Source organism: Anolis carolinensis, chromosome X (assembly GCF_035594765.1).
Source record: "Anolis carolinensis isolate JA03-04 chromosome X, rAnoCar3.1.pri, whole genome shotgun sequence".
NCBI classification, from domain to species: Eukaryota; Metazoa; Chordata; class Lepidosauria; order Squamata; family Dactyloidae; genus Anolis; species Anolis carolinensis.
The window spans coordinates 8,187,653-8,211,660 of NC_085847.1; the positions used below are offsets into that span (position 1 = coordinate 8,187,653).

At 38.8% G+C, this 24,008-nt stretch overlaps 1 protein-coding gene across 1 annotated transcript in view; it reads right to left on the reverse strand.

The window, feature by feature from the left end:
- med13l (mediator complex subunit 13L) overlaps nucleotides 1–24,008 on the reverse strand; it is a 103,185-nt gene that overhangs the window by 58,075 nt on the left and 21,102 nt on the right. Inside the window, exons 3-4 of the mRNA XM_062958339.1 lie at nucleotides 8,475–8,559; nucleotides 2,451–2,534 (exon numbers count right to left, since the gene is read on the reverse strand). Of these exons, the coding sequence (XP_062814409.1) occupies nucleotides 2,451–2,534; nucleotides 8,475–8,559 (169 nt within the window). The remainder of the gene's footprint in view (nucleotides 1–2,450; nucleotides 2,535–8,474; nucleotides 8,560–24,008) is intronic.

Genomic DNA, 24,008 nt, shown 5'->3' on the forward strand with positions numbered 1-24,008 from the left:
GACTTTCTTTAGGACGCCCCAACATATTCAAAAGGGACATTGTGTGCTTCAAACCAAATACACCCAGCACTTCATTATAAAAAGCAGACAATTGAAGCAGTATTGGAAAGAGCAATAAGAACACAAGAAGCATGTGGGCAAGGGAAGAGCCAGGATCTGAAGTGCCGTCCACATATCATTGCCACTTGTCAGTATAGAATTGTCACGACAAAGCACATCAAACATTTGTTGGTCTCTCTGACTAGTCAAAATCACCTTGGCATTCATTGTATGAGTCAGTCCTCAGACAAACACAAGACCTCTTGAAACAATTGCACCAGAAACAAAATAAGTGTTGTCCTTGCCAATAAAAACACTAAGTGAAGGAAAGCTGGCAAGCCACTTTCTTAGAGCCATTTCATCCCCAAAGTTCAAGTACAAATCCTGCACACAGTGGACACAGTTCATAGAACAAGTCTATTTTTCTCCTAGTTGGTATAGCACAAAGCTGCATACCACATTTTTAATTCAGCATCTTAGCAACAGGACTATCTGAATAAACAAAAACCCAGGAGGCTAGAACATATATTTCAATGGTTTCTTCGTATATATGGTCTACTTCACCTTGGTTCTATATCTCAGACATCCAACCAAAACTTTGGAGTTTGGTATCTCTCTCTTAAAAGAAGACTCCCAATTGAATTTATCTACTTTGTACATGGATTGCATGTCTGTATGTGCCTTCTGGTCCATTCTTGGCAATCTATGGATCTTCAGGTTATTTAAACCCACTTGGGTTAAACAAGAGCAAAAGGAACATCTGTTGCACATCCATGACAATATCAACAATCAGAGGGATATAAAAGATTAAGGGGGGACTAGCTACCACCAAGGGAAGGAAGGGAATTGATTACTATTTTTGTGGACTTTTCTCTCATTCCAAAGGCTTTGGAGCTTTTGTGCTCAATCTTATCATCGGTTTAGTTAAGGAAGTGACATGTCAGCTAAGGAATGGCACAAGTATGAAGGCAAGCGGGAGTAGAATCTTCTGTATTGCAGAACCATATGTCTGCTCAGCAGTGCATCCAATGTCTCTCCAAGCTTTCCCTGACCGTTACTAAATTACTGGGAAAGACCTCTCTCTTTCACATTAAAATCACGTGTGTGTTGCTGCCGCTTTTGCTGCTAAGGCTGTAAACTGCAAAATTAAAAAAAATGGCAGTCTCGGGGGCAAAACTCCACTTTTAAACTAAGCAACTGATAAACAAAGTAAATGCTGGAGTAACAGAACCTCAGAAACCAGAGCACACTCCTGCCTTTCTTCACAGCAGGGAATACAAACAGCAACAGGGTACCAGAGAGGAGGGGAAACTAAGCAGTGTTGCTATTTTTACTTGAATCTTGCTTGCTAAGCAAAGCCAAGCTCTGAATAAGAGCCCTGCACTAGGACTAGACTTTGAAAAAATGAAGCTAAATCACCCGGAGATTGGTCTGGAATGGCCAATTAATGTCTCCCCGCACACAATATTTCCGAGCCAATTGTGTTTGTATTATCTGGCTAGGATTAGCCTACGTCTGTACTGCTATGATAGGAATGTTAAGAGGAATAAGAGAGCATAAAAGAACCTTCAAGTATGATGTTACAGAAATGTTTTCTGTCGACCAGTAACACATATGGCATTCAATCAATTTGGGGCAATTTCAAGGATACTTTGTTTTCCAGTACTTTCTAGAAAAGAAAAAACGACTGAGTTTCTGCAAGTTTTAAAAACATACTAGAAAGAAAAAGCACACAGTCACTGGACAAATTGGACAGATCTTACACACAATCTATATTTTCTCATTTACAGAATTAACCACTCGTTCTCAGTAATGACTTTTGGGAACTCTTGGATCAAGTGGTCTTTCTAAGATACTCATGTGCGATAATCATAAATAGGGCAATCTTCTGGTCCTGCTCACCTCAAAAGGCAATACTTTTAATTGGCTAATCAAGGCAACAAGTTGGGGCAAGTTGCCTCCAGAGATCAAGCCCCATCCTCAGTAATCCAGCAGTAAATCCATGCTCCTACAATAAACTAAAAACAATTTTCCTGAATGAAACAGATAGGTGTAAGGTTGATGTCATTTGAAACTTTCCCTTGACCTTCAGGGGCTGGACCACTGAGAAATGTGTAGTCGTGTATTCCAAAATATGAAGAAACGGGTATGTAAATGTCCTGAAGGAGGGAAGACAGACCAAACACCTCCTTCAGTCAACTCTTAAAAACACAGTTTGAAATCAGAAGGAAGAAGGTCAACCAAAATTTCAACAGATACAAAAAAAAAACCTGCCCTAGAACAGGCAACAAGTCTGAAGGCTGCTCAAGGGCTGGAAAGATTTGGCCATTGACCTCACTCATAGGCCTTTGTGATATTCATCATGAACTATCAATGCCAGTAGTTTATGTCCAAGTAGTTGGGATCCTTACCTTTTGTTAATGGGCTTTTCATCTTTCTCATAGGGCCGGATGAACCATTTCCCAATCCTTACAAAGTTCTTATCCATTAGGCATCTTTGGAGGGAAAAAAGGACACACACACAAATCATAATTACTCAATAAGTGCTGGAAATACTAAGCCCGTCATCTTCACTGTGCCAAGCTTTTCTCATCCTTGTTTAGACTCTTACGCAATAATGGTAGTAATCTTGTGCCTCATTGCCCCCAAGTTACCATTTAAATGAACTGGTCCCTATCCATTTCTAGTCCGGACTGGAGGAAGTAGTCATCCTCAAGGAGATTTATTTTCAAGCTAAACATGCCCACAATTATAGCAAAATTATTAATGTTTCAGGAAAACAGATTTTGCTATTTTCCTTCATCTTGACCACATTAACAAGGCCAAAGACTCTGGGGACTTACACCCAATAGGACTATAAGAGGTCAAGAGTAGCACCTTGGTAAATGGAAACAGGACAACAGTCTGGGAAAGGGATAAAGTGAACCTAAGAAAGGTTGATTAATGATAAAAGAAATAAAACACGGAAAGGAAACTTTACATCAAGCCTGAAAAAAGAGAGACAAGAAAACAGTATATGCCTATATGGACAGACTGACCTTGGTGTCCAATCTGGATTAAACAAAATATTAACAAATCAATACTGTAGCTGATCTATGTAAACAGCAAACCGATTCAGGACACTTAGGTATTTAAATTAACATGAGAAAATACCAATTTAAATCACATTCCCTGTTTGTAATTCAGGATATTTCTTAAGCAAGTGCATACTAATTGGTCGATACATTAAAACATGTTGATTTAAATACAGCTTTTAGAGAGCACTGGAAGGTATCATTTTCTGTACCGCATTCATAGCCTCCCTGTCAATGCACTCACTTTCTCTCAGGGTGCACTTGAGAAGAATGGCTTACCATTTTAAAAGGAGAACAGGGATGGAAAAGGAGAATAAGGAAATCCAGGTACATTTCTGGGAGAGCAAGAACCAAATGACAGATGGTGATAGCTAAGACAATGGACAGCGTCTTTCTGTCTCAACTCATAATCTGACTGAATCTCAGGAAGAAAATCTATGGGTATCATTGGTAACAAAACAGAAGCAGCAAAAGTCAGTACTAGACATCTATTGATAAAGAGAGGGTACACATAATTTCAATTACAATTTGAGATGTATTTTATGCATTCCTCGTGAATATTTTAAGTTGCCTTGGAAGGCAAGCCCACACAACGGTTCTAGCACATTTTGAGTCAACAGCCAATGAAGAAATAATTAACACTGACTCATTAGGCCATTGAACTGAAGGTGTTCTGTTGCAAACAAATAATACGTCAAAAACAACGTAAAGGAGACTTGAGACATGCTCAACACAAAACACCAATGGCTGTATCACAACACAAGGGATTAACATTTCAGTCAAATACTAGAAATGCACACAGGATGGAATTAATATATTGATCTTTGTACAAAATCAGTGGAACGAAGAGCAAAACATTATAGCATGACTGTATATGCGCAATAGCAATGATTTCATACACTATGATCATGCTGTGCAGTTACACAATAGAATAATAATCATATAATATATTATTTATTTATTTATACCCCACTTTATCTCTCCCGCAGGAGACTCAAAGCGGCTTAACATAAAAGCATCAGCATACAACTTAAAATATACAAATATGCACACATTAAAACAAGATTAAATATAAGCAGTATTTAAAAATTCCCAGTTAAAAACCAATTAAAACATGTTCAAAGTTAAAAAAAACCACAGCACCCCCTGACTAGATCTTTAAAACCTTCATCTTTAAAAGCCTATCTGAATAAAAAGAGTTTTAGCCTGCCACTGGAAGGACAGCAGGGAGAGGGCCATTTTGGCTTCCCTGGGCAGGGAGTTCCAAAGTTGAGGGGCAGCCACCGAGAAGGCCCCATCTCTCGTTCCCACCAACTGATCTTGAGATGGAGGTGGGACTGAGAAAAGAGCCTCTTCTGAAGATCTCAGACCCCAGGCAGTTTCATCTAAGGGGATGCAGTCAGCCAAATAGCCTGGACCTGAATACTTAGGGTCAGAGTTATTAGAGCAACAAAACTAACAGTAGTCTAAAATGATCTTATTCTATTGTCAAAATTTAAATGATTTATTGGCTATCTGTTCAGCTCTGACTTTGACAATTCTTAGACACAATTTCAGGAGCATTTTTAGTAACGATACAAACTACAGTGGGCCCTTGGTACCTGTTGGGCTTTGGTTCCATGCATGCCCAAGTCCCATTATATACAATGGCATCGGAAAATGGCAAAATTCGGGTTTGGCTTTTAGGCTTAATTGATTAGGAATATTTTCAAGCCAACTGCATTGCACAAATAACCCCAGATAGCAAAAACAATAAGATCTGGGACTGCTCCAATGGAGAGCAGAGATCATCTGCCACATGAGGCTAAGGCAAACTGTATTTTAGTCTGGTATCATCCAGGACAGTTGAGCTCCTGGCAGATTGTACTTCATTTACTCTTAAATTGTATGAGATCAGAAACGACTGCTTTTATCCCAGGCTATTTTCCACTATCGTTTATTGTGCATGAAATCTTTGTTGTACATTGTTATTTTCGCTGTACACATACTAGATTTTGTCTACTCTCTAGTGGCACTGGTCGCAATGTAGTTATGGCTAATGGCAGGTTCCCATGTTATCTCTGCCACAAAAAAGAACAATGGATGCTGTACACTTCCCCCTCTTTTGGCATCTCTTTTATTACACCTATTATTCCCTGAAGTGGCAGTTCTACCTCTCAATCCTATCACCCTTTAAAAGCTTATAGTCTGGTGAAAGGTGCCAATTATGGGGTGGAATCATGGTTTTGTAACTTAGAAACACACAAAGGCAGGACACAGGCTTTGCTAGTATACTGCTGATGCTGGAATGTGTTTCCCAGGAGAAAGATGTGAGTGGAACATCAGTGTGTTATGGAGGACTCCTTTACACGGGAAAGCATGACTTGTCTCTTCAAAAGACAGGCTCAAATGGTATGCGTTGTGCCTTACTTTTTGTGCGCCATTTGGAAAAAATGGTGTCTTCTCCACAGTTAGCCATAGGAGTCATGCTCCTGTTGACTGTTCACATTATTATGGCTCTACCTGTTGACAACTGATTTCTACAGACAAGGCTTCACTTTTGGAGATTTTAGATTCCAGGTTTTCTTTTGCATGAAAAATGTTCAGGGACCTACCTCCAGCCCTTCTTTTGCAGCCCCTCATGGGTATCCCCATACTCCTAGCCCCTCCAAACAAATGTGAATGCATTTTTGCCACACACAAAAAAGCCAAACTACCCCCAGCAAAGTTTCCCACACAGAACTTAAATGTTAAAATGATAGCCCACAAGTAAATATGTGACTACAACATAAGTCTGTGTCATAGGGTTGTGTATGCAAAAGAAATCGATATAGAGATTGTGTCTCTACATCCGCCATATTTCTACAATGATGAAACATGGACTGACTAAACTTAGCACGCATACTTAAGCATCTTGAGATTTAGCTTTTTAAATGCATATTAAAAGGGTCTGCTGACTGCAATCAATACATATATTTCTACATGCAACACTGAGGTACTAGTTAGCAAATGTCAGGCTCTTTGGAAGTAAAAGCTTCCTTGGAAATATGCACAGGAAACCTTGAGATCCACAAATAAGGTGTGAAGACGGTTTTAAAAGAGGCAGTGGGGAAGCAGGTTATTTCAGTTGTAATCCACACGGCATTGCCCAGCTAGCTACTGAAGCCTGCCTGTGCTTGGCTCCAACTGTGTAGACGGCCGACATATTTGAAAAGGGGAATCTTCTGAATGGGGCAGAACCAGTCCTCATTTCCCATTAAGGATAATATAACCTAAAGAGAACACAGGGGAGAGACTGGTGAAGAACTGGATTTGTGCTTGGTAGGCATTTGAAAGAGGTGTTTACCTCTCTATATATACAGTAGGCTCCCCAACATGTTAACTGTTTCATTAAACTCTGTTTGTAGTCTGCAGTAATATCTTAAACCACTGGGTGCCAGGCCTTCCCTAACTAGAAACAAAGCTGGAAGCAAGCTTGGAAGATTCCTTTCTCCTCCAGAACTTCTAGGAAGTGTCATGTATTGTAATGACTTCCTCGGCAACTCTTTAAGCGACTCAAAAAGAGGGAGGTGCGGTCTAGAGGAGGAGTGATAGAATGAATGCTAGGGTAGATAGAGAGAAGATTTAAAGAAAAAGTAAAAGAGAGGGAGAGAAGATTGAGGAAAAGCACTAACCTTTTCTAGAGAGTGAAAAAAACGTCGTGAAAAAGAGTTGAGAGTGGATGACTGAAGACAGGTAAGAAGAGAGATCATTGACCCTACAATGATAACTAGTTACAGATCACTATAAAGCTTGCAACTTGCTACTTCCAAGCTCTGATACAGACTTTCCATCACTTTTTTCTTTTGCTTTGTAAAGATACACAGATCAAAGTTTGGGAAACTGTATTTAAAAAGTAACTCACTCATGTTACTAATCTAGCATTTGCAAATGTTATCCATTGTTGCTTTCCATAACAACATTGGGAAAGGTAACCCATTTGTTACTTGTTGCACTGCTCATTGCTTTTTTGCTATTTTGCTTTTAAAAATAGGATGGGCAATGGAATTACACAAATCACGAACAATATCTGCCAACTACTATGATGTCAGACAACTGTTGGTTCTGAAGCAGAGGAAGAGTGACTATTTACTTTCCAGTGTGGAGTATTTACAAGCGGGGTAGCACAATGTTTGGTTAAGATTTCATTACTCTGGGTGATCACTTAACCTCCTTTCTGAGAGGAGATTTCAACAAGAAGGGAAATCATTTACAGTCATAAAAACAGGGCATATAGAAGGGAACCTTTCTTTCCAAGGGGGTGATTCTTTCTGCAAGCTATACTGTCTATACAAGTGAAATCTTGTATCATTTGCTCTCCTGGAATGAAGCCCATTAAGCACAATGAGACTACCTTTTTCCCAGTCAGATTGGACTAGTAAAGAATGCCTAAGTGCACAAGACAATTCTTATAAATCTGATCTTTTAAGCTTGCCGATATGATCAAAGCTTGTCTTTCACTGCAGGCCTTCCAAAGCGCTAATGTTGCATTATGAGGAGAGTGGTATAGTATATTTGAGTGGTGGAAGCTGGGACACAAGAAGGGTCCATCATAGTATCCATGTTTTGGGTTTGGGAGGGCTGATCTCAGATCCAAATTACCTTGTTTATTGGACTATATCACGGGCTAGACCCCTTTTGCTGAAAACTAGATTGTTTTTATCTTTAGGAATATTTGTGTGCCTGATCTGTCCCCTTTTTTGAGCCATTTAATACAAAGATCAATATATTACTTTTCATCTTTTTGCATTTTGTGCATTTGTTCCCAAACTGTTGTCTCTTCACCTGCTTTGAGGCACAGGGATATGAGGAATCAAGCCACAGAGTTTAAGAAGTTCAAGAAGAATTCCAGGAGGTTCTTATTACTGGATTTCCAGCCCTCTTCCAGAACTTGAAGAGAAAGTTCTTATCAGCGAAGGCCTGTGAAGATCCTGGAAATAAGAAGAGCCTAATTCTATTAGCTCTGTGTTTGCTCATGCCTTTTGTGGCTCCTAGCCCATATCCCGTTTGCAAGTAGCAAAGAAATAAAGGAGTGGCCACAAGACAAGGGCATACAGCTGATCTTTCCTGACAGTGAAGATATAAACAGCAGCCCAGAATATTTCACACCACTTTCTAACATTAATTCCACAGGGATGCTTCAAACTGCCAGACCGTCCAGTTCTACCCAAGTAATACAAACACTGCTGCTTTCCCATCAGGTTTGTAAACAGCTATTTTGTGACAAGTAAAACTGCAGGCAAAAGAAAGAAACAACGGGCTTGAATGAGGGCAGGAGACTGATGGGAGGACCCCTGCAAAAAATGTAACACTATATTCACTATATAAACATTGTGCTCTTACCTTTCTAGCAGGTTATGGATTGCCTTGAAAAGAAGTGTCCTGCATTCATATGAAAGTCCATTCTCCCAAAGTCCTTCTTCCACCACTGCAAAAACAATACTATGTTAGAATATGATGGGGAGTGGAGGGAATCGTTCGTGACAATTAAAACATACTTTTGAAATAACAGGAGATGGTCTCTCATTTATATCCTCTTTGGTTATGAAATTTGACAAACTACGTGCAACAGGTTGAAGAGAGCGTTATGGAACAAAGAGATTTTCAAGCAGAGTAAGAACAAACCATAGGGACTTTTATTCGAATCAGAAGACCAGAAAGGAATGCCAAACTGCTCACAGCACATTCAACCAACTTATCAAAATACTGCTGTGTTCAATACAATGTACTACAGAAAAAGACTAGTGCTGTAACCATACAACAGTCCTTGTTCATCACAAAACCTAGCATGGGCCAGTGAATAGAGAGGTACAAAGTGAAGTTCATTTGAAGAAGATGAGTACAAGCTCCATCTTCTCAGTGGATGTCCTCTACTAACTTTCAGCCACAGCAGTAGTCAAAATGGGTCATGGAAGGAGAAGTAAAAAACACACATACACACACATAAAATTTCTTTCCTCATAACAAATTAATTACCAAATGCCCGTTCAAAGTTTAAAAATATCTTTCCTTGCCAGCAATAGGAGGGCAGGGAAGGAGGGAGCTCTACCACTTTAATACAAAACACTGTTGCTTTCTTGTCTATTTAAAATGTTAAGCATTGCTGGGAGGAAACATCTCTCTCCCGGCATCAGTACCACCTACAAGATGCTGAGGCAAAACAGAAACACATAAGGAGAGGCCAGACAGAAAACAGAAAAACAACGACATGTTGTATTAATTATACAACACAGTACTCTACGCATTTATTACAAGTAACAGAAATTACAGTTTGTTTGCATGCAGGAATATAGCAGTGGTTTAAATACCACAACATTTATAGAACAGAAAACAATTGCCAGAAGGAAGAAACTTCCCAAAGCTCTAGTGAGCGAATAAACAGACAAAAAGATGTGTGTTGCATCTGAACTGCACTGGAACACACTACTAAGAAAACCCAGGCCTTTTTAAAAAGTCAATCTCAGAAACCTGAAATACGTTTCTATTTTTTACATACGTCACTCTTCCAAACTTTTTTAAACAATAAGATAAACTTTAAAACAGCTAAAAGCAAACAATCTTGATCAGAACAGTGGCTCTAGGTCAGAGAGGGATAACTCTTCCTCCCATACTTATAGACTCTTTTGCCGTCCACGTTTCTTTCATCTTTTATAAGTCAGTTAAAAAATCAAATTTGTTGGTGAATATCTGCATTAAACATATCAGAAAGTTCATTTACTGTAGACACGTACACGATCTTTCATTTTATTTTTTATTAAAGTTATCCTTTTAGTGGGAAATGCAGAAGTTTCTATATAGCTTGGAAACTGATGTCCCAAATAGGAGGACAATCGTACATTGATCCTGGAAAAAAAGCATTAGGACCATAAAATATCTAATTAAATGCAATGCTTAAGGGATTAATTAAGTGATTGTATGTTATTATGTTGTCACTGATGCCTCTGTAAAATTATACTTTGAATTCCTTTGTGGGTAAAGGGGGTTGCCATCACCTCAGATACAGTTTTACTTGCCACTCTGCCGGCCTCACAATCCGAGAGCTGAGAGAGAAGGAGGGATTGTACTTCAGTATCAGGTCCCTGTTACTAAAATGCACTTTAAAAGACAAAAAATGTAACCGCTTGGCCAGTCTGTAATCTCCAACAAGTGCAGAAAAAGAACCTTTTCTTCTTTTTAAGGGTGTGCACGAATACGCCTACATTGTTGCTGATTTTCTGAGTGGTCAAATGCAGGAAATTTTTTTCATCCTCCAATACAAGCTTGTTTGATCAATGGTACCGTTAAAGTTGTCAGCGCAGTATCTGACAACCCCTGTCCCTAAGAAAAGAGTTTTACACCCAAGATCCGAGCAGCTGTCCATCACCGCTTTTCCAGCAATAGCAAGAAACCCTGAGCAGCTGTACAGGCTGAAAGGCAGCTGCCTCATTAGCATTCCTCCACCAACAAAACCCACATCCAGCAGCTCGAGACTCGCCACAATCATCTTAAAGAGCATTTTACAGGAGACTTAGCTCTCTCACGGAGGGCACTCGGCAGAGGGATCGAGAGAACACAGAAACACAATTCATTAGACATGCTTCAAGTGAAACCAGCCAAGCTCCTTCTTGCAGCCTTTCGTTTTCCCATCGAGTGCTGAAAGTAACAGACATTCTCACAAGCAAATTCATACTACATTCATCTTTAATTAAGAAGATAACTAAACTAGAAAGGCAGCCAATATCCCCTTTTCAATATATATTCAAACAAGGCTTTTTAACGTGTTGATGACCCACGTGCACAACCATCCCTGAAACCAAACACAATAAAATGCTACTTAATCGGTCTGTTGTGAAGCTTCTGCTGAAGGCTCTCTCCGACTTCATTTATCTTTCACCTGCTATCCGTTTGATCTATCCCAGTATTTTTCATGTCTAGCAGTAATTGGCTTCCTTCGAAATGTTGTTTGTGCAACTCTTCAAAACAATGCCTCATGTTTGCTTTTTCCGCACGTTGTCGGCATTGCAGTTGTCCTGTACCTAGATTTCTATGTAGTTGCTCCCCTGGCTTTTCTCTATACAAAATCATTTTGTGACATCTTCAATGCATTTTTATGGGCAGTCATCTCAAAATCGACTTTCAGTTCCAATATGGCAGGTGGATGGAAACATTTATTCATGTTGTCGTCATTCTTGCGGCACTTTGTATGAACTGTTGGTGATGGGAACACAGAACAGACAACATGCATGCTGAATGCATCCATGATTCCTATCTGTATGATCTCTGGGGGGAGGACGGGAGGACACCGAGCTTTTTATTACAAGCAACAAGTCTCCGTTCCCAAGGGGCAATATCTAGATACAATTAGGGCAGGACAGTTTCTATTGTACTCCTGATTTATCCCAATTTCTTCCAGTGGCTGATTGACCTAAGGTCAGCCCATGGGTTTCATGGCTGAGTAGCAATTTGAACCGGTATCTCCTCTCTCCTAGTCTGTCACACATGGCACTACATCACACTTTATTCTCTTTTATTGTCCTCTTTTTAGTCTTAAGGGACCACATTATTTCACATAATATAAATATAGCTGGTAGATTTAATCAATCCACCCAAGTCTGAATTGGTGGTTGTTCACAGCTTTATATTAATGATAATTATTTTCTCTCTCCTTGTAAATAATAACAAGCAGGACCAATGCAAACGACTATACCTAAAGTATCCTATGCTTACACATACGTGCACAGACCAAAATAACAACACCAGTGTATGGCAAGCGCTTTGGCAGCCGATCAGATTGTGCAAAACAGTGCTGTCTCTCGAATGAAGGACACACCGCCAGCAGAAGGAACTTCACACGCTGTTCTTTAAAGCCAATTTGTCTTTTGTGAAAAACAGCACATCTAAAGTACGTTTCCACACAGTGCTATTATCAGGCCCAGAAAGGAAGTTTCAAGGTTCGTTTCTCAAGACTATTTGAAGAGGTTGTGCTGGAAACGACAAATGCCCATCTCATACAATAAGGGGAGGGAAACCGTTCAGAAGCAGACTCACTTCCAAGACAGCCACTGTACCGAAGGAAAAAAGGAAGGGTAACCAAGATCAGCTAAAGACATACAACTCTTCAGCTAAAATAAAGAAAAAAATCAAACTCTGTGTTCAGTAACCAAAGACCCTATTCATTTCCATAGACAGGTCTCTGCACATCTTTATCGGTCTACATAAACCAGACCAAAGTTAAGATCCCGTCTTTCACAACCTGAAACCACCTCCCTAGCAGTGTCTTTCAAAAAAGCCAACCAAAATACCAGATCACAAATAGCAGAATGTGTGCAGTGTACTAGTAAAGTCAGAGGTGAGCAAAATAACTCTCAGTAAACCAGGACCTGTGAGCTTTATCCCTTGAATGCACTAGAAGAGGTTCCGTATCAACACCTTTCAGTCTCTGAAATAATACTCAGAATCAGTATAATGACAGGTGGAACTGACATCCAGTAAAATACAAAGTAAAATCGCTACATAATCAAAGAAATCTGAGAGAGTCAATAGAAGGAAACAAGTGGTTTCTTTGACAGAGAGTACCTGAACACACATAGATTTATGCTACCAGCATTTTGCACATGCTCTTTCTCTGTACAGGGACAGAAAAGGCTACAACGCAAAATTGGCAGACTTCCCTTAGAAGAGGACAGCTGAGACCATCAAATCCTCACAGACTGTCAGTCTGTTTGGAAGGGTATGGGCAACACCTACAGAAATCATGGACACCACCAAAAAGATTCAGCACGGAGGAGCTTCAATGCCACTGCTCATAACCAGTTAAAGCAGAAAAAGGTAAAAGCAAATGAAGATAAAAATCCCACAAGTAGAATCCTGTGAGATATTTATAGATTCTTGGATTTGGGTTACCTAGATGTAGAAAAGAAGCACTGCTATACCACCAAGTAGAGTTCGAAATTTTTCCATCATCGGAGAGGCATTTTTGCTCTCCTCCAGTCTTGAAGTGGTGCACCACACACATCCCAAATGCTGACCAGTCATGTCTACTTTTTAGAAAAGACTCTTTATATGTCTAAAAAGGTAGGGAAAGTATGTTCAAATAATGAATTGGGCCCTAGAGTCTTCTAAGGTTTGATCTGTCATTGGGGACACATCAGAGTGTCACAAGAGGTCACACTAAGAGTCCCTGGAACCTATTATGTTCATTTCTGCATTTCATGTTGAACTGGAAAGCAGCCAGCATGCCATATGTACTCGGATTAATCATGTCTGCTTGCAGGACGAGTGCTTAAAGGATGTTCAGACAATTGTGATGTGCAAGGTTGGATACACATAATCTAAAGCAGTCACCAGCATGTAACCATAACATTTTGTCCATAGACAAAGGTGGCAAGGTCTTCATTTTGATTGCATAAGAAATTCATCACATATAAATAGCGGTCCAGATTTAAACTATGTAGGAGAATTTCACATGGTAGATTTCACACTCCAGTATAGACGCTCAATGCAGAATGTGTATGCAATGCAATCAAACGAAAGGGATGTGCACATAAAGCTCATTGCATGCCACTTTAAAAGACTCAAAAGAAGCAGTTATTGTCCTCCTGTTTCTGCTTCCAACTATCTGAAAAATCCATAAAGTTCTATAATTGCTTGCCTCTGTACTTAAATGTCCATAAATCCTAAAACGAGAATCCTAAAAGATTTATTCCAAGCCATCCTGCCACCTCTCTTTATGGATATAATGACACCAAGTGTGGCACTGATAAAAATTATTACCTTAGACCTCTGAGGTTAATACAAACAGACAGTACAAATGTTTTTCTGGATTAACGTATCCTGGTGAAAACAGGTCTAGTACAATTGACTGTCTGATTAAGCTGGCATTGGAAGTCTTTCTTATAATGCTATTAATGCCAATTGTGTAGTAACTGTCATTGAGTGTGAAGAACAACATTTGCTCTCTTTTCCCAAATATAAAGTACTTCTCCTAAGCATCTATAAAACAGAGACCTTAACAATCAAGCAGAAAGCTTTATCTGCAACAAAGGCTTAATGGGAATTCGAACTGACACTGCCATCCCTGCCATCCCAGTGTAGCCCTAAGCTGAGATCTGTGTTCTGGATGACCATGCAGCCCATGCCATTGCACATTAGCTTCAGAGAACTCAGTCAGCAAGCATCTCAGCCTTTTGCATTTCCCTGAGGCTAACGCTTGCTTTGGTCTATAGTCAAACCAATTCTCTTGGGCAGACACACCTACATTTTGCTAGCCAAGTGGACTGTGGGACCCCTGAGATCATTTCTCATTTACAAAACACGGATGTCCAGACCAAACTTAGTTAGTGAGCATGGTTAAAGAAAAAAGGAAACTAGAATTAACTTTTGGAAGGCATTCCCATATGCATTCTATCAACTACATTCAGCTTTCTAGTCCATGAGCCTTGCTTCTAACACCGCACAGAACATGGTTTGCCCTAGCCACAGTTAATACCACAAGCTATGCTTCTGAGATTTCCAAAAGGATCCTGATTCACAGCTGCCATGTCCATCACTTTCCTTTGCCTGTGCGTGGCATTTTCATTTCCATACTGATGTAGAGCAACGCCTCTCTTGTTTGTCAGTTGAAGCATCACATCACCAAACAACAGGCAGCACAGACCACAAAATAATCATTAATTGGTATCTACTGAGACACTGGAGTTCAAGGTTAATAAAATTCATTTCACTTGACCTTTTTCATACTTTCTCAGCACTTCATATACGACTAAGGAAATATGCTGATCATTAATAGCTCCCGGCAGCCTGGCTAAGCTGGTAAGAGGGCAGAGTGCTGAATGCCTCTGGATTGTCACACTCCCAGTGTCATGAGCGATGCCTAGAAGCCATCGGGTATGCATTCTCTTATGTTAAAGAGCAACATCTCCCAATTCTTCCCTTGCACTACAGGGATAACTCAAGTGGATGAGAGACAATATCCTATTCTATTCTAACTAAAAAAAAATCTAACACAGGGGTCCCCAAAATAAGGCCCACGGGCAGATGCGACTCTCCAAGACATTTACCTGGGCCCCACCTTAAACTTTAGTCTCAGGTTCGCCCTAACTCTGAAACAACTTGAAAGCACACAACAACAACAATCCTAATTAACTTGACTTTCTCATCAGCCAAAAGCAGGTCCACACTTCCCGTTGAAAAACTGATAAGGTTATGTTGGTTAAGATTGTTCTCCGTTTTACATATTGTATTGTTCTTTCATGCTTTCGGCACCAAAAATAAGATACTGTATATACTCGAGTATAAGCCGACCTGAATATAAGCCGAGGCACCTAATTTTACTACAAAAACTGGGAAAACTTATTGACTCGAGTTTAAGACGAGGGTGGGAAATGCAGCAGTATGGGTCAAATTCAAAAATAAAAATAAATATTAATAAAATTGCATTATTTGAGGCATAAGTAGGTTAAATGTTTTTGAATATTTATATAAAACTGTAATTGAAGATAATAATAAGACTTTAATAAGATAAGACTGTCCAACTCTGACAGTATACCTATATACTCAAGTATAAGCTGACCTGAATAGAAGCCGGCCAGGACCCTCACTCGAGTATAAGCCGAGGGGAGCTTTTTCAGCCCTAAAAGAGGGCTGAAAAACTAGGCTTATACTCGAGTATATACAATATGTGCAATGTGCATAGGAAATTTTTTGTGTGTTTTTTCGAATTATAGTCTGTCTGAGGGACCGTGAACTGACCCTCAGTTTCAAAAGTTTGAGGACCCCTGTTCTAACGTAAGACGAACTTTAAGCATGTAATCTAGCAATTATGGGTGAAATGCACAACAGAAAAGGTAGGGGAAAGCATCTTTCACAACAAATTGCCATTTTACACAGTCTTGTTTAAGTAAATGGAATATTAATTCCAAGTATGTGCACTGAGGGCCAAACTTTAGCCAACTGATCCCTAAATAGAAAAAAAATAGAAATGTCAAGCTTCTTGACACCACTTTAACACAGAGAAATAAAAAAAAGCAGACAATTCAGCTGTCTGGCCAATTAACCGCAAAAGATTAACGTCACCACGCTACTACAAAGAGAGTGGGCTCATACAGTATGCAACCCTCCAGGAAAATAAACCTAAGCATACTTCCTTCAATACTATCCTCCGAGAATTCAAAAATTCACAGGACTATGCTGCCAGAACCTTGCCTGAAATGCCAAGCCATGCAAAGGTATATTGACCTTAGAGATGTATTATACAAACACAAATATACATGCGCCTTCCTCAGTGCATGTTCCTAACTAAGAGGTTTTTAAAATGCTTTCACAATTTATGAAATTGAAATCAAGCAAAACTTGTGTTCAGAAAAAGCGACCCCAAAGTTACCAGCATGTTTTAAGCAGATTCAATTTAGATAGTGTGTGTGGTAGGGCACTTTGATTCGCATACAAGTATGATTGCTACACAGTACTTTCACATTCAACGCAAGCACTCCCTGGAATAACAGTCATTATTTAAATCTAGTTGCCTATTCAGAGAAACTACCATCGCTAAAGTGGAACGGCAACTTGATTAGCACTGAAATGGAGAGATAAAGGTCTGGGAAATATGCACTTTCTACTTTTAACGTTGTGAATTTTGGTCGTAATGTTAACGCTTTTTTTTTTTTAAAAAACTCTGTTTTTGATGTTTTACAGTTTTACACTCTTGGTTTGTGGCCATAATAATAAAATTCATTCATTCATTCATGGCCTGGGCATGAAACAGAAAAATGCTCAGGAGGGAATAGGGAAGTTTTTGTCTTTTTTTACACCACTGAGGACAGGTTTTCAATTTTTTTCAGTAGAAAAAAATCAGAAGCTTTGAAGAAAATAGAAAAAGCATTTTCTTTGGATGATTTCTAAGACAAGATTTTACTTACTCAAAATGTCAGGAACTGCACAGAACTGTGTAAGACAGTATAGAGAATTAGAGGACAAAAATTTGTACAGTAGAGTCTCACTTATCCAACACTCGCTTATCCAACGTTCTGGATTATCCAACGCATTTTTGTAGTCAATGTTTTCAATATATCATGATATTTTGGTGCTAAATTCGTAAATACTGTAATTACAACATAACCTTACTGCGTATTGAACTACTTTTTCTATCAAATGTGTTGTCTAACATGATGTTTTGGTGCTTAATTTGTAAAATCATAACCTAATTTGATGCTTAATAGGCTTTTCCTTAATCTCTCCTTATTATCCAACATATTCGCTTATCCAATGTTCTGCCGGCCCGTTTACGTTGGATAAGTGAGACTCTACTGTATATGTAATATTCAAACCCGAGATATATTTCTGCACCTAGTGGACGCTGACTTCTCTGTGAGAACATGCAGGGAAAGGAGGACTCTATTGTTTATGATACAGTCATGGAAAGTCTAGTATTTTTCATGTTGAACTTTAGAAGGTTGGACTGGATGACCTTTGTGGTCTCTTCCAACTCCATAATCAATATACTGGAAACATAATTATTAAAGACTGTGACTGAATGAGACTGTTTCTATGCAAATAATACACCTTTTTCCAAGATGTTTTGCAGACTGCATTTAAAGTATTATTATTTTCAAAATGTTTTCCCTTCACTAGTCTTGGGAAAACGTAAAATAGTTTTCATCTATACTTTTAGAAAATTTTAGAACCCTTCTCTTAAACTTATCACATGTGATCCCCAAGATTAGCCTCTTATTCATAATGAAATGTAGATTACATTCATAAAAACCTGAGAAAAGGCAATTTCAACACAAAGGGAAAGGGAAAGTCAAGCTTAAAAGACTTTTAAAAGCTTACCTACTCTCCTCCCAAAGTCTTTTATTAGTATCAGAGTCATTCTTTTGTCTGTCATGTGGGCCAGTTTGTTTAAAACCTTTCTTTCCTGTGCACTAGCAAACACATCTTTATTTAATGGCATGTGCCCAGAGGGATGGTATATTTTTGCAGCAAGCATTCAGGGAACTTTTACTCTCTAGATGTAAATCGTGTTTGAAATATCTAGGTTAAAACAAATCTGGATTGATAAAGGACTTCAAAACAAGGCGTCAGCTCACTTTTATGAGACGCAATAGGATTTAATCAAGACCGTAATTTATGCTCTTTGAGCTGCCCTCGTCAGTTTATAGTCAGGTGTGAATGCAAACATTTGAAAATGCGCTTTCCTCTGTTAGCTCTGTCAGCAGCCAGTAGGTGTATCTGCTGTTTATTAATTAATTTTTATTTAAAGCAATTTATAGAATGGACCGTCATAGCACTGAAAGGAAACAAGTTGTGTGGCTTTCATTTAAAGGAGCCAAAGTGGGTTTCAGCATTGCTCTATGACTCTGGAGGCCAGGTCTGAATCCTGCTCTGTCACAGGAACCACATGGAAGCTCTCTAGGTAAGCCACACTCTCTCAGCCACGGAGCAAGGCAATGGCATCAGTGTCCTCTCAACAAACCCCGTGATCCGGTTGCCTTTGTAAGTAAGTTGGAAATGACTCAAAGGCACACAACAAACAAATGCACACTCATATTTTTAAAGAACACACAATCATGTCAATGCATTTTGATACCAATTTGAACAACTAAAACTAATTCATACAACTTAAGCCAATTCTCATTTATATAATTTAGAAACCATACATAATTATGAAGTTTGTATCCACAGACCTGTCCCCTTTTTCATAGCAATTACCTGGCTAATTCCAATGTTTGTTCCTTGAAAAAAAGGGTGGGTGGGTAAATCCATGTTTGCATTGCTTGAACACATTTCAGCTGCCAATAAGAATGTGTTTAAGTGGTGTGTTATGCCAATTCACCTTTCACATTTATTACTGTCTTCAATACATATCCAGAGCTGCCTGGCAACTGGGGAATTCCTGCTCACAAACAGCATCCGAGCCATGGACAGTTCAGGAAGTACAAACTGGAGTCAGTTGAACCTTGAACGCAACACAAATTCCTCATTCTTCCCAGCTCATATTTAAACTACCTCAGTGTCATGAAACTAGAGAAAGCTATAGTGATTGACAGCAAGGCACTCCAGCTTCAATAGCCTGCTATAATGATTTTTTATTGCTCTAAGGGTCATTGAGATGCACTAAAAATCAGTTCTGGAAGTTTGCAGGGCCAGGGCTTCATTTGGATGTTACTGGGATAGTTCTGATCTTACCTGATGGGAATATTAAGGCAGTGTTGAATAGGAGAACATAAAGTGAAGCTGAACTCTTTTTCTAACAGAAAATAAATCTCTTTTTGATCCAGGGAAGTGCCTTTTCAGCATGGAAAATGAGTTTTAGAGAAGCAGAACAATTATGTTCAGTGCTCATTCCTCGAGTTCCCTTTTTCTTCCATTTGTAAGATTTGCAGTATTTCACACGCGGGAAGGATTTGTGCTAAAAGGTTTAGAAGAGCACATCTTCACATAAACATATTGCTCAGACTATAAGAAAGATAAGGGCTACAAGGAATGAATTTTGTTTCCATAGATAAGTCATGGCTGGAAATGTGACACCTTCCATTACAGGAGTCAAGAATGAATGCAGAGCTAATTCCTTGCACGAGAATAGCTGCAGCAGAAAGGAAACTCAAATTCAAAGGTAATGTTTTAAAAATAAATAAATATTATATAGCATCCTGTAGCAGTTGATCTCTCAATCAAATGCAAGACGTTATTCTTCATATATATGTTTATTGCATTTGGACATCCCGTTTATCTTATGGTACAGACCACAACATTCCTCCTGATGCATATTAATCTTGTAGCCATGGTGACTAGAAGACACCATGGTTGCTTGTACTATACAGTGTGTAGAGTTGGTGTGTGTAGTTATACATACAGTGTTCCATCGCTACTTCGCAGTTCGCTTTTTGCACCCTCGCTATTTCACGGGTTTTCAATAAATATTAATGTATACCATTTATTGCTGTATTTTCGCTGTTTTGCAAGTTTTTTGAAGTGTGCAAAGGGTTTTGGAAGGGGGGAAAGGGAGAACTGTATATTGTAACTGCTAAAATAAAGTACAGACTGCATTGTAGGTTTGCTCTCCTCCACACATAGAATAAATATAGAGTCCCTGCTTCACAGATTTTCACTTATCGCGGGTGGTCCTGGAACATAACCCCCGCGATAAATGAGGGAACACTGTAAATGAAACTTTTTCTGTGTCAATAAAAAATTAAAAAGAAAGGATGGGTGAATGGCAGAAATGTCTACTGTTTTGGAGTATGACAAGTTACTGCACCACTGAGAGCAATTCCTAGACTTGCAACATCATTGGTTTTGTCAGTGTGCATTCATAACTTTAGAAAAAACATCACACACACGAGAGTTCACATTAGGCCAGCAAAAGAAAATGAAAATGCTCAGATTCTTTTTGTGACTCCAGCCAGTACACAGAAGACTTGAAAATGCTAGATCAAAATTGGTGTCTGTTACTGGCCCAACGGTTCCACTTAATCTGATGCCAAGTGAACTGGTAAAGTATCAGATTTGCCAGTTTTTCCCAAAGAAAGAGCAACGAGCTACTAACGGATCTTAATAATCTACAGGGCTTGAAGAGAAGTACTTTAGAAAAGCTTTTCTTCTTGACAGAAATCAATGAAATGCCTCTTGAACACAGCAAGAAGAGTGTCTGCTCTGTTTACAATGCAAGCCTCTGCAGAGGAACAGAGTGCCAACAAAAGGGTCACATTTCTCAACCATTCACAGGCTCCTTTTGAGTTTCTCGGGCTTGCAATAATCCGAGAAACACCACTGCTTCCAATTTAAAGGCCCTTTTACACAAACTGTTAAGCATATTAGAAAGCCACAAAAAGCTATTCCAACCTACTACTGCCGCTATTATTCATGTGGATTGGTTCAAATCAATGTATTTCTATGGACATGCTTAATCTTGGCCATTTGCAGAGCTTCTGGAAAGCAAAACGGAGAAAAATTCAACAGCAACTCCATGAAAGTCAGAGAACGTGCTTAAAAGTATATGGGAGCAGGGAAGTCACCTATGGGGCACTGAGAGAGGAAAGAAGGATCTGTTTGGCAACTGAAAAAGCAGGAGTGAAGATGAGCTTCTCAACAGACCTTGTCTCCTCATATGGTTCACAACTGAACCAGAAGCCACGTAGCAAATCAGATTTGCCACCTACACACTGCCGCTGACCTAGAATACAGAGACGTCAGGGAACTCTTTGGACGCAACAACCAAATGGGTCACATAAGTGTCAGGACCGTCTTTTGAAAAAACAGTCAATGTGAATTTGGTTGAGAACTGTCAGCGATAGCTACTCAATCTTATTTCTTACATCTATAAATCCAGTAACATGTTTATCACAGAAATAGCACCAAAAGTTCTTCCAAAATCTAGATAATTTTGTTCTTGACAATAAAACATGATCAAAACAAAAAAGGTTAGCCAATTTCAATTCAATTTTACATTTTTCTCAGTGAAAGGGAAATTCCAGGCTGGTGCTATCTGAATGCATGGAAAATGAAATTTGAAAACACCTTCAGAATTCTCACAAAGGTGCACACGACATTTTGGGAAAGGACAGAGGGGGGCTGAAATGGTTGGCACCTAGACCAACACAAAATGTGTGTGTTTCAGGAATAGAACATCCTTCTGGGAGTCGATTAAACATTTAAAGGAGTCCCGATAACCTTGAAAACCCATACTGAATCGTCTCTTTTCATTTGCTACCCATATTTAGTTGAAAATCAATTTCAGCAGTATGAAACATCAAGTAAAAATGCCCTGCAGTTTCTTGAAATCAATCATGTCCCTTCAGGATAACATCTCAATAATTTAAAAGTGTAATTTTATAACATTTTTCTTACTCCAAGATCTCTTGTACACACACACGCATACAAATGTATATTAATCCATGGCATTACTGAAAACACGTGGGCTGTAACATCAGGCGTTTCTTTAACTCTCCCCACATTGTGGGTTTGAACAAAGAAAACAAGAGAGTCTCACTGACTTCATTTGTGTGTCTATTTGGCAATTATTTCCGTAAAAGAAAGAACACATAAATAAAGTAGCCATTTACATACAAGAACCAAATTTTGAAATGTAGGTGAAATTTCTACAGCATTGCTTTTCCAGATGTCAGTTCATATCACATTTGTTATTCTAGCTCTGGCACAAGAGGGGCTTAAAAATGGAGGTTAATCCGATCCTAGGAGGCAACTGAGAGAATGTAATTTAAATGGTGGGGATGAGTTTGCTCCTTCTTTGACTGTATGTAAATTGACACATCATAAGGGATCCAACTATTGGCTTGTAAAACACTACAAGAACACCATCTAAAACTATGCTAGAAGTAGCTATTATAAAGCGACATTAATCAAAACCCAAGTTCTGGAAGAAGAATGAGTAATTGAATCAAATTACAATCGAACTAGAGTCTCGTAACACCTCTAAGCAAAGGAGATTCCAACAAATGCTTCTCTGACTGACACTGGTACATACAGCCTTGACGGTTTTCTACAATAAAATATAAATAAGGCAGTAACTGATTCAGTTTCATAATTAACCATCACAGATAAATAAAGACAGAAGAAAGTAGTTGTGTCCTTCCCATCCAATTCTAACAGTTTATCTTTGTTATGGGTCTAAAGAGAGATATCAAATTTTCATGTCCATGGTCCATCATGTGGCAAAATGCAGCACACATGCACAGGTACACACACACAAAAACAAGTAACAAGAGGAAAGAGAAAGTAGCTCTGCTGTGTTTCATTACTTCAAGTATAATGTGTTAAGAGTGGGACCTTAGAGTGAACAAAAAATGTATATTTTAATGTATTTAATTTTATGTTACAAAATAATGGGGTATACAGGGGGGACTAGCCATCTTCTGTCACTGTTTCAGTACACACTTTGAGCAGATGTGAGACAAACTCTCAAACACACATAAGCGATACAATACTAATCTATGTAATACATGAACTGTATAATTTTCCCGGTTAACATTATTATGTCACTTGCTGAGCAGCTTTGCATCCTTACAACCCCATGCACAACTTTGGCTGTTCAAGTTGTTTGCTGCATCAACAACTGCACATGTATTACAAACACACACAACAGCAAGCCACTACAGCTGTTATGTAGCTGATTCATGGTCACATAGTTTCCTACAGGTAGATTCAGTAACCTAAACTAGTCATGTTTCCTGGATGTTATGATTACAATATTATATAGACTTCACTGAACAAAAAGCCCACCACTTGCTATTTTTCAGCTTTCCAGCTTTCTTATTGAGCTTTTAATAATTCCTCAGGATCAGAAGAAAGTGTTCTGATTCTATGAACTTCGGGAGGGAGACTGCTTCTTTGCTGACTCAGCTGCATCATAGAGGATATCCCAAATCTGAGACTGACTCCGCTGCAATGAGAACATATGAGATCTCTCCTAGACCAAGAGGAAAGCAGCAGGCAACAAAGGTAGTTTACAGCTTTTAATCTTCGATACTGAGTCCAATATCACATTTTCTAGTGACTGTTTGATGTTTCAAGTAATGGGGAAAAACAGTGTTCTATTTATACCTCAATATAATGTCTTCTAGAGAGGAATGGAATAATTATATAGTTCAATAACTCACCTATTGATCTTATTTACTTGCAAAATTTGGACCTAGCTCAGTCTTAACACTCCAATTCCAAATGTATTTAATAATTCTCCCAATACCGTTCAATTGTCAACTAAGAAGTTTTAAGTTAAAACACTGAAATAATTTCCTCTATTTGTTGCCAAATTGGACACGGGTTTGTTACTGCTGTCTTCTGAAGTTTGTAATTAGATACCTGAGTCCATAATTAGAAATGTCACTATCTAATTTCAAAAATTAGAAATTAGAAAATTACTTAGAAAATTACTAAGCAAAG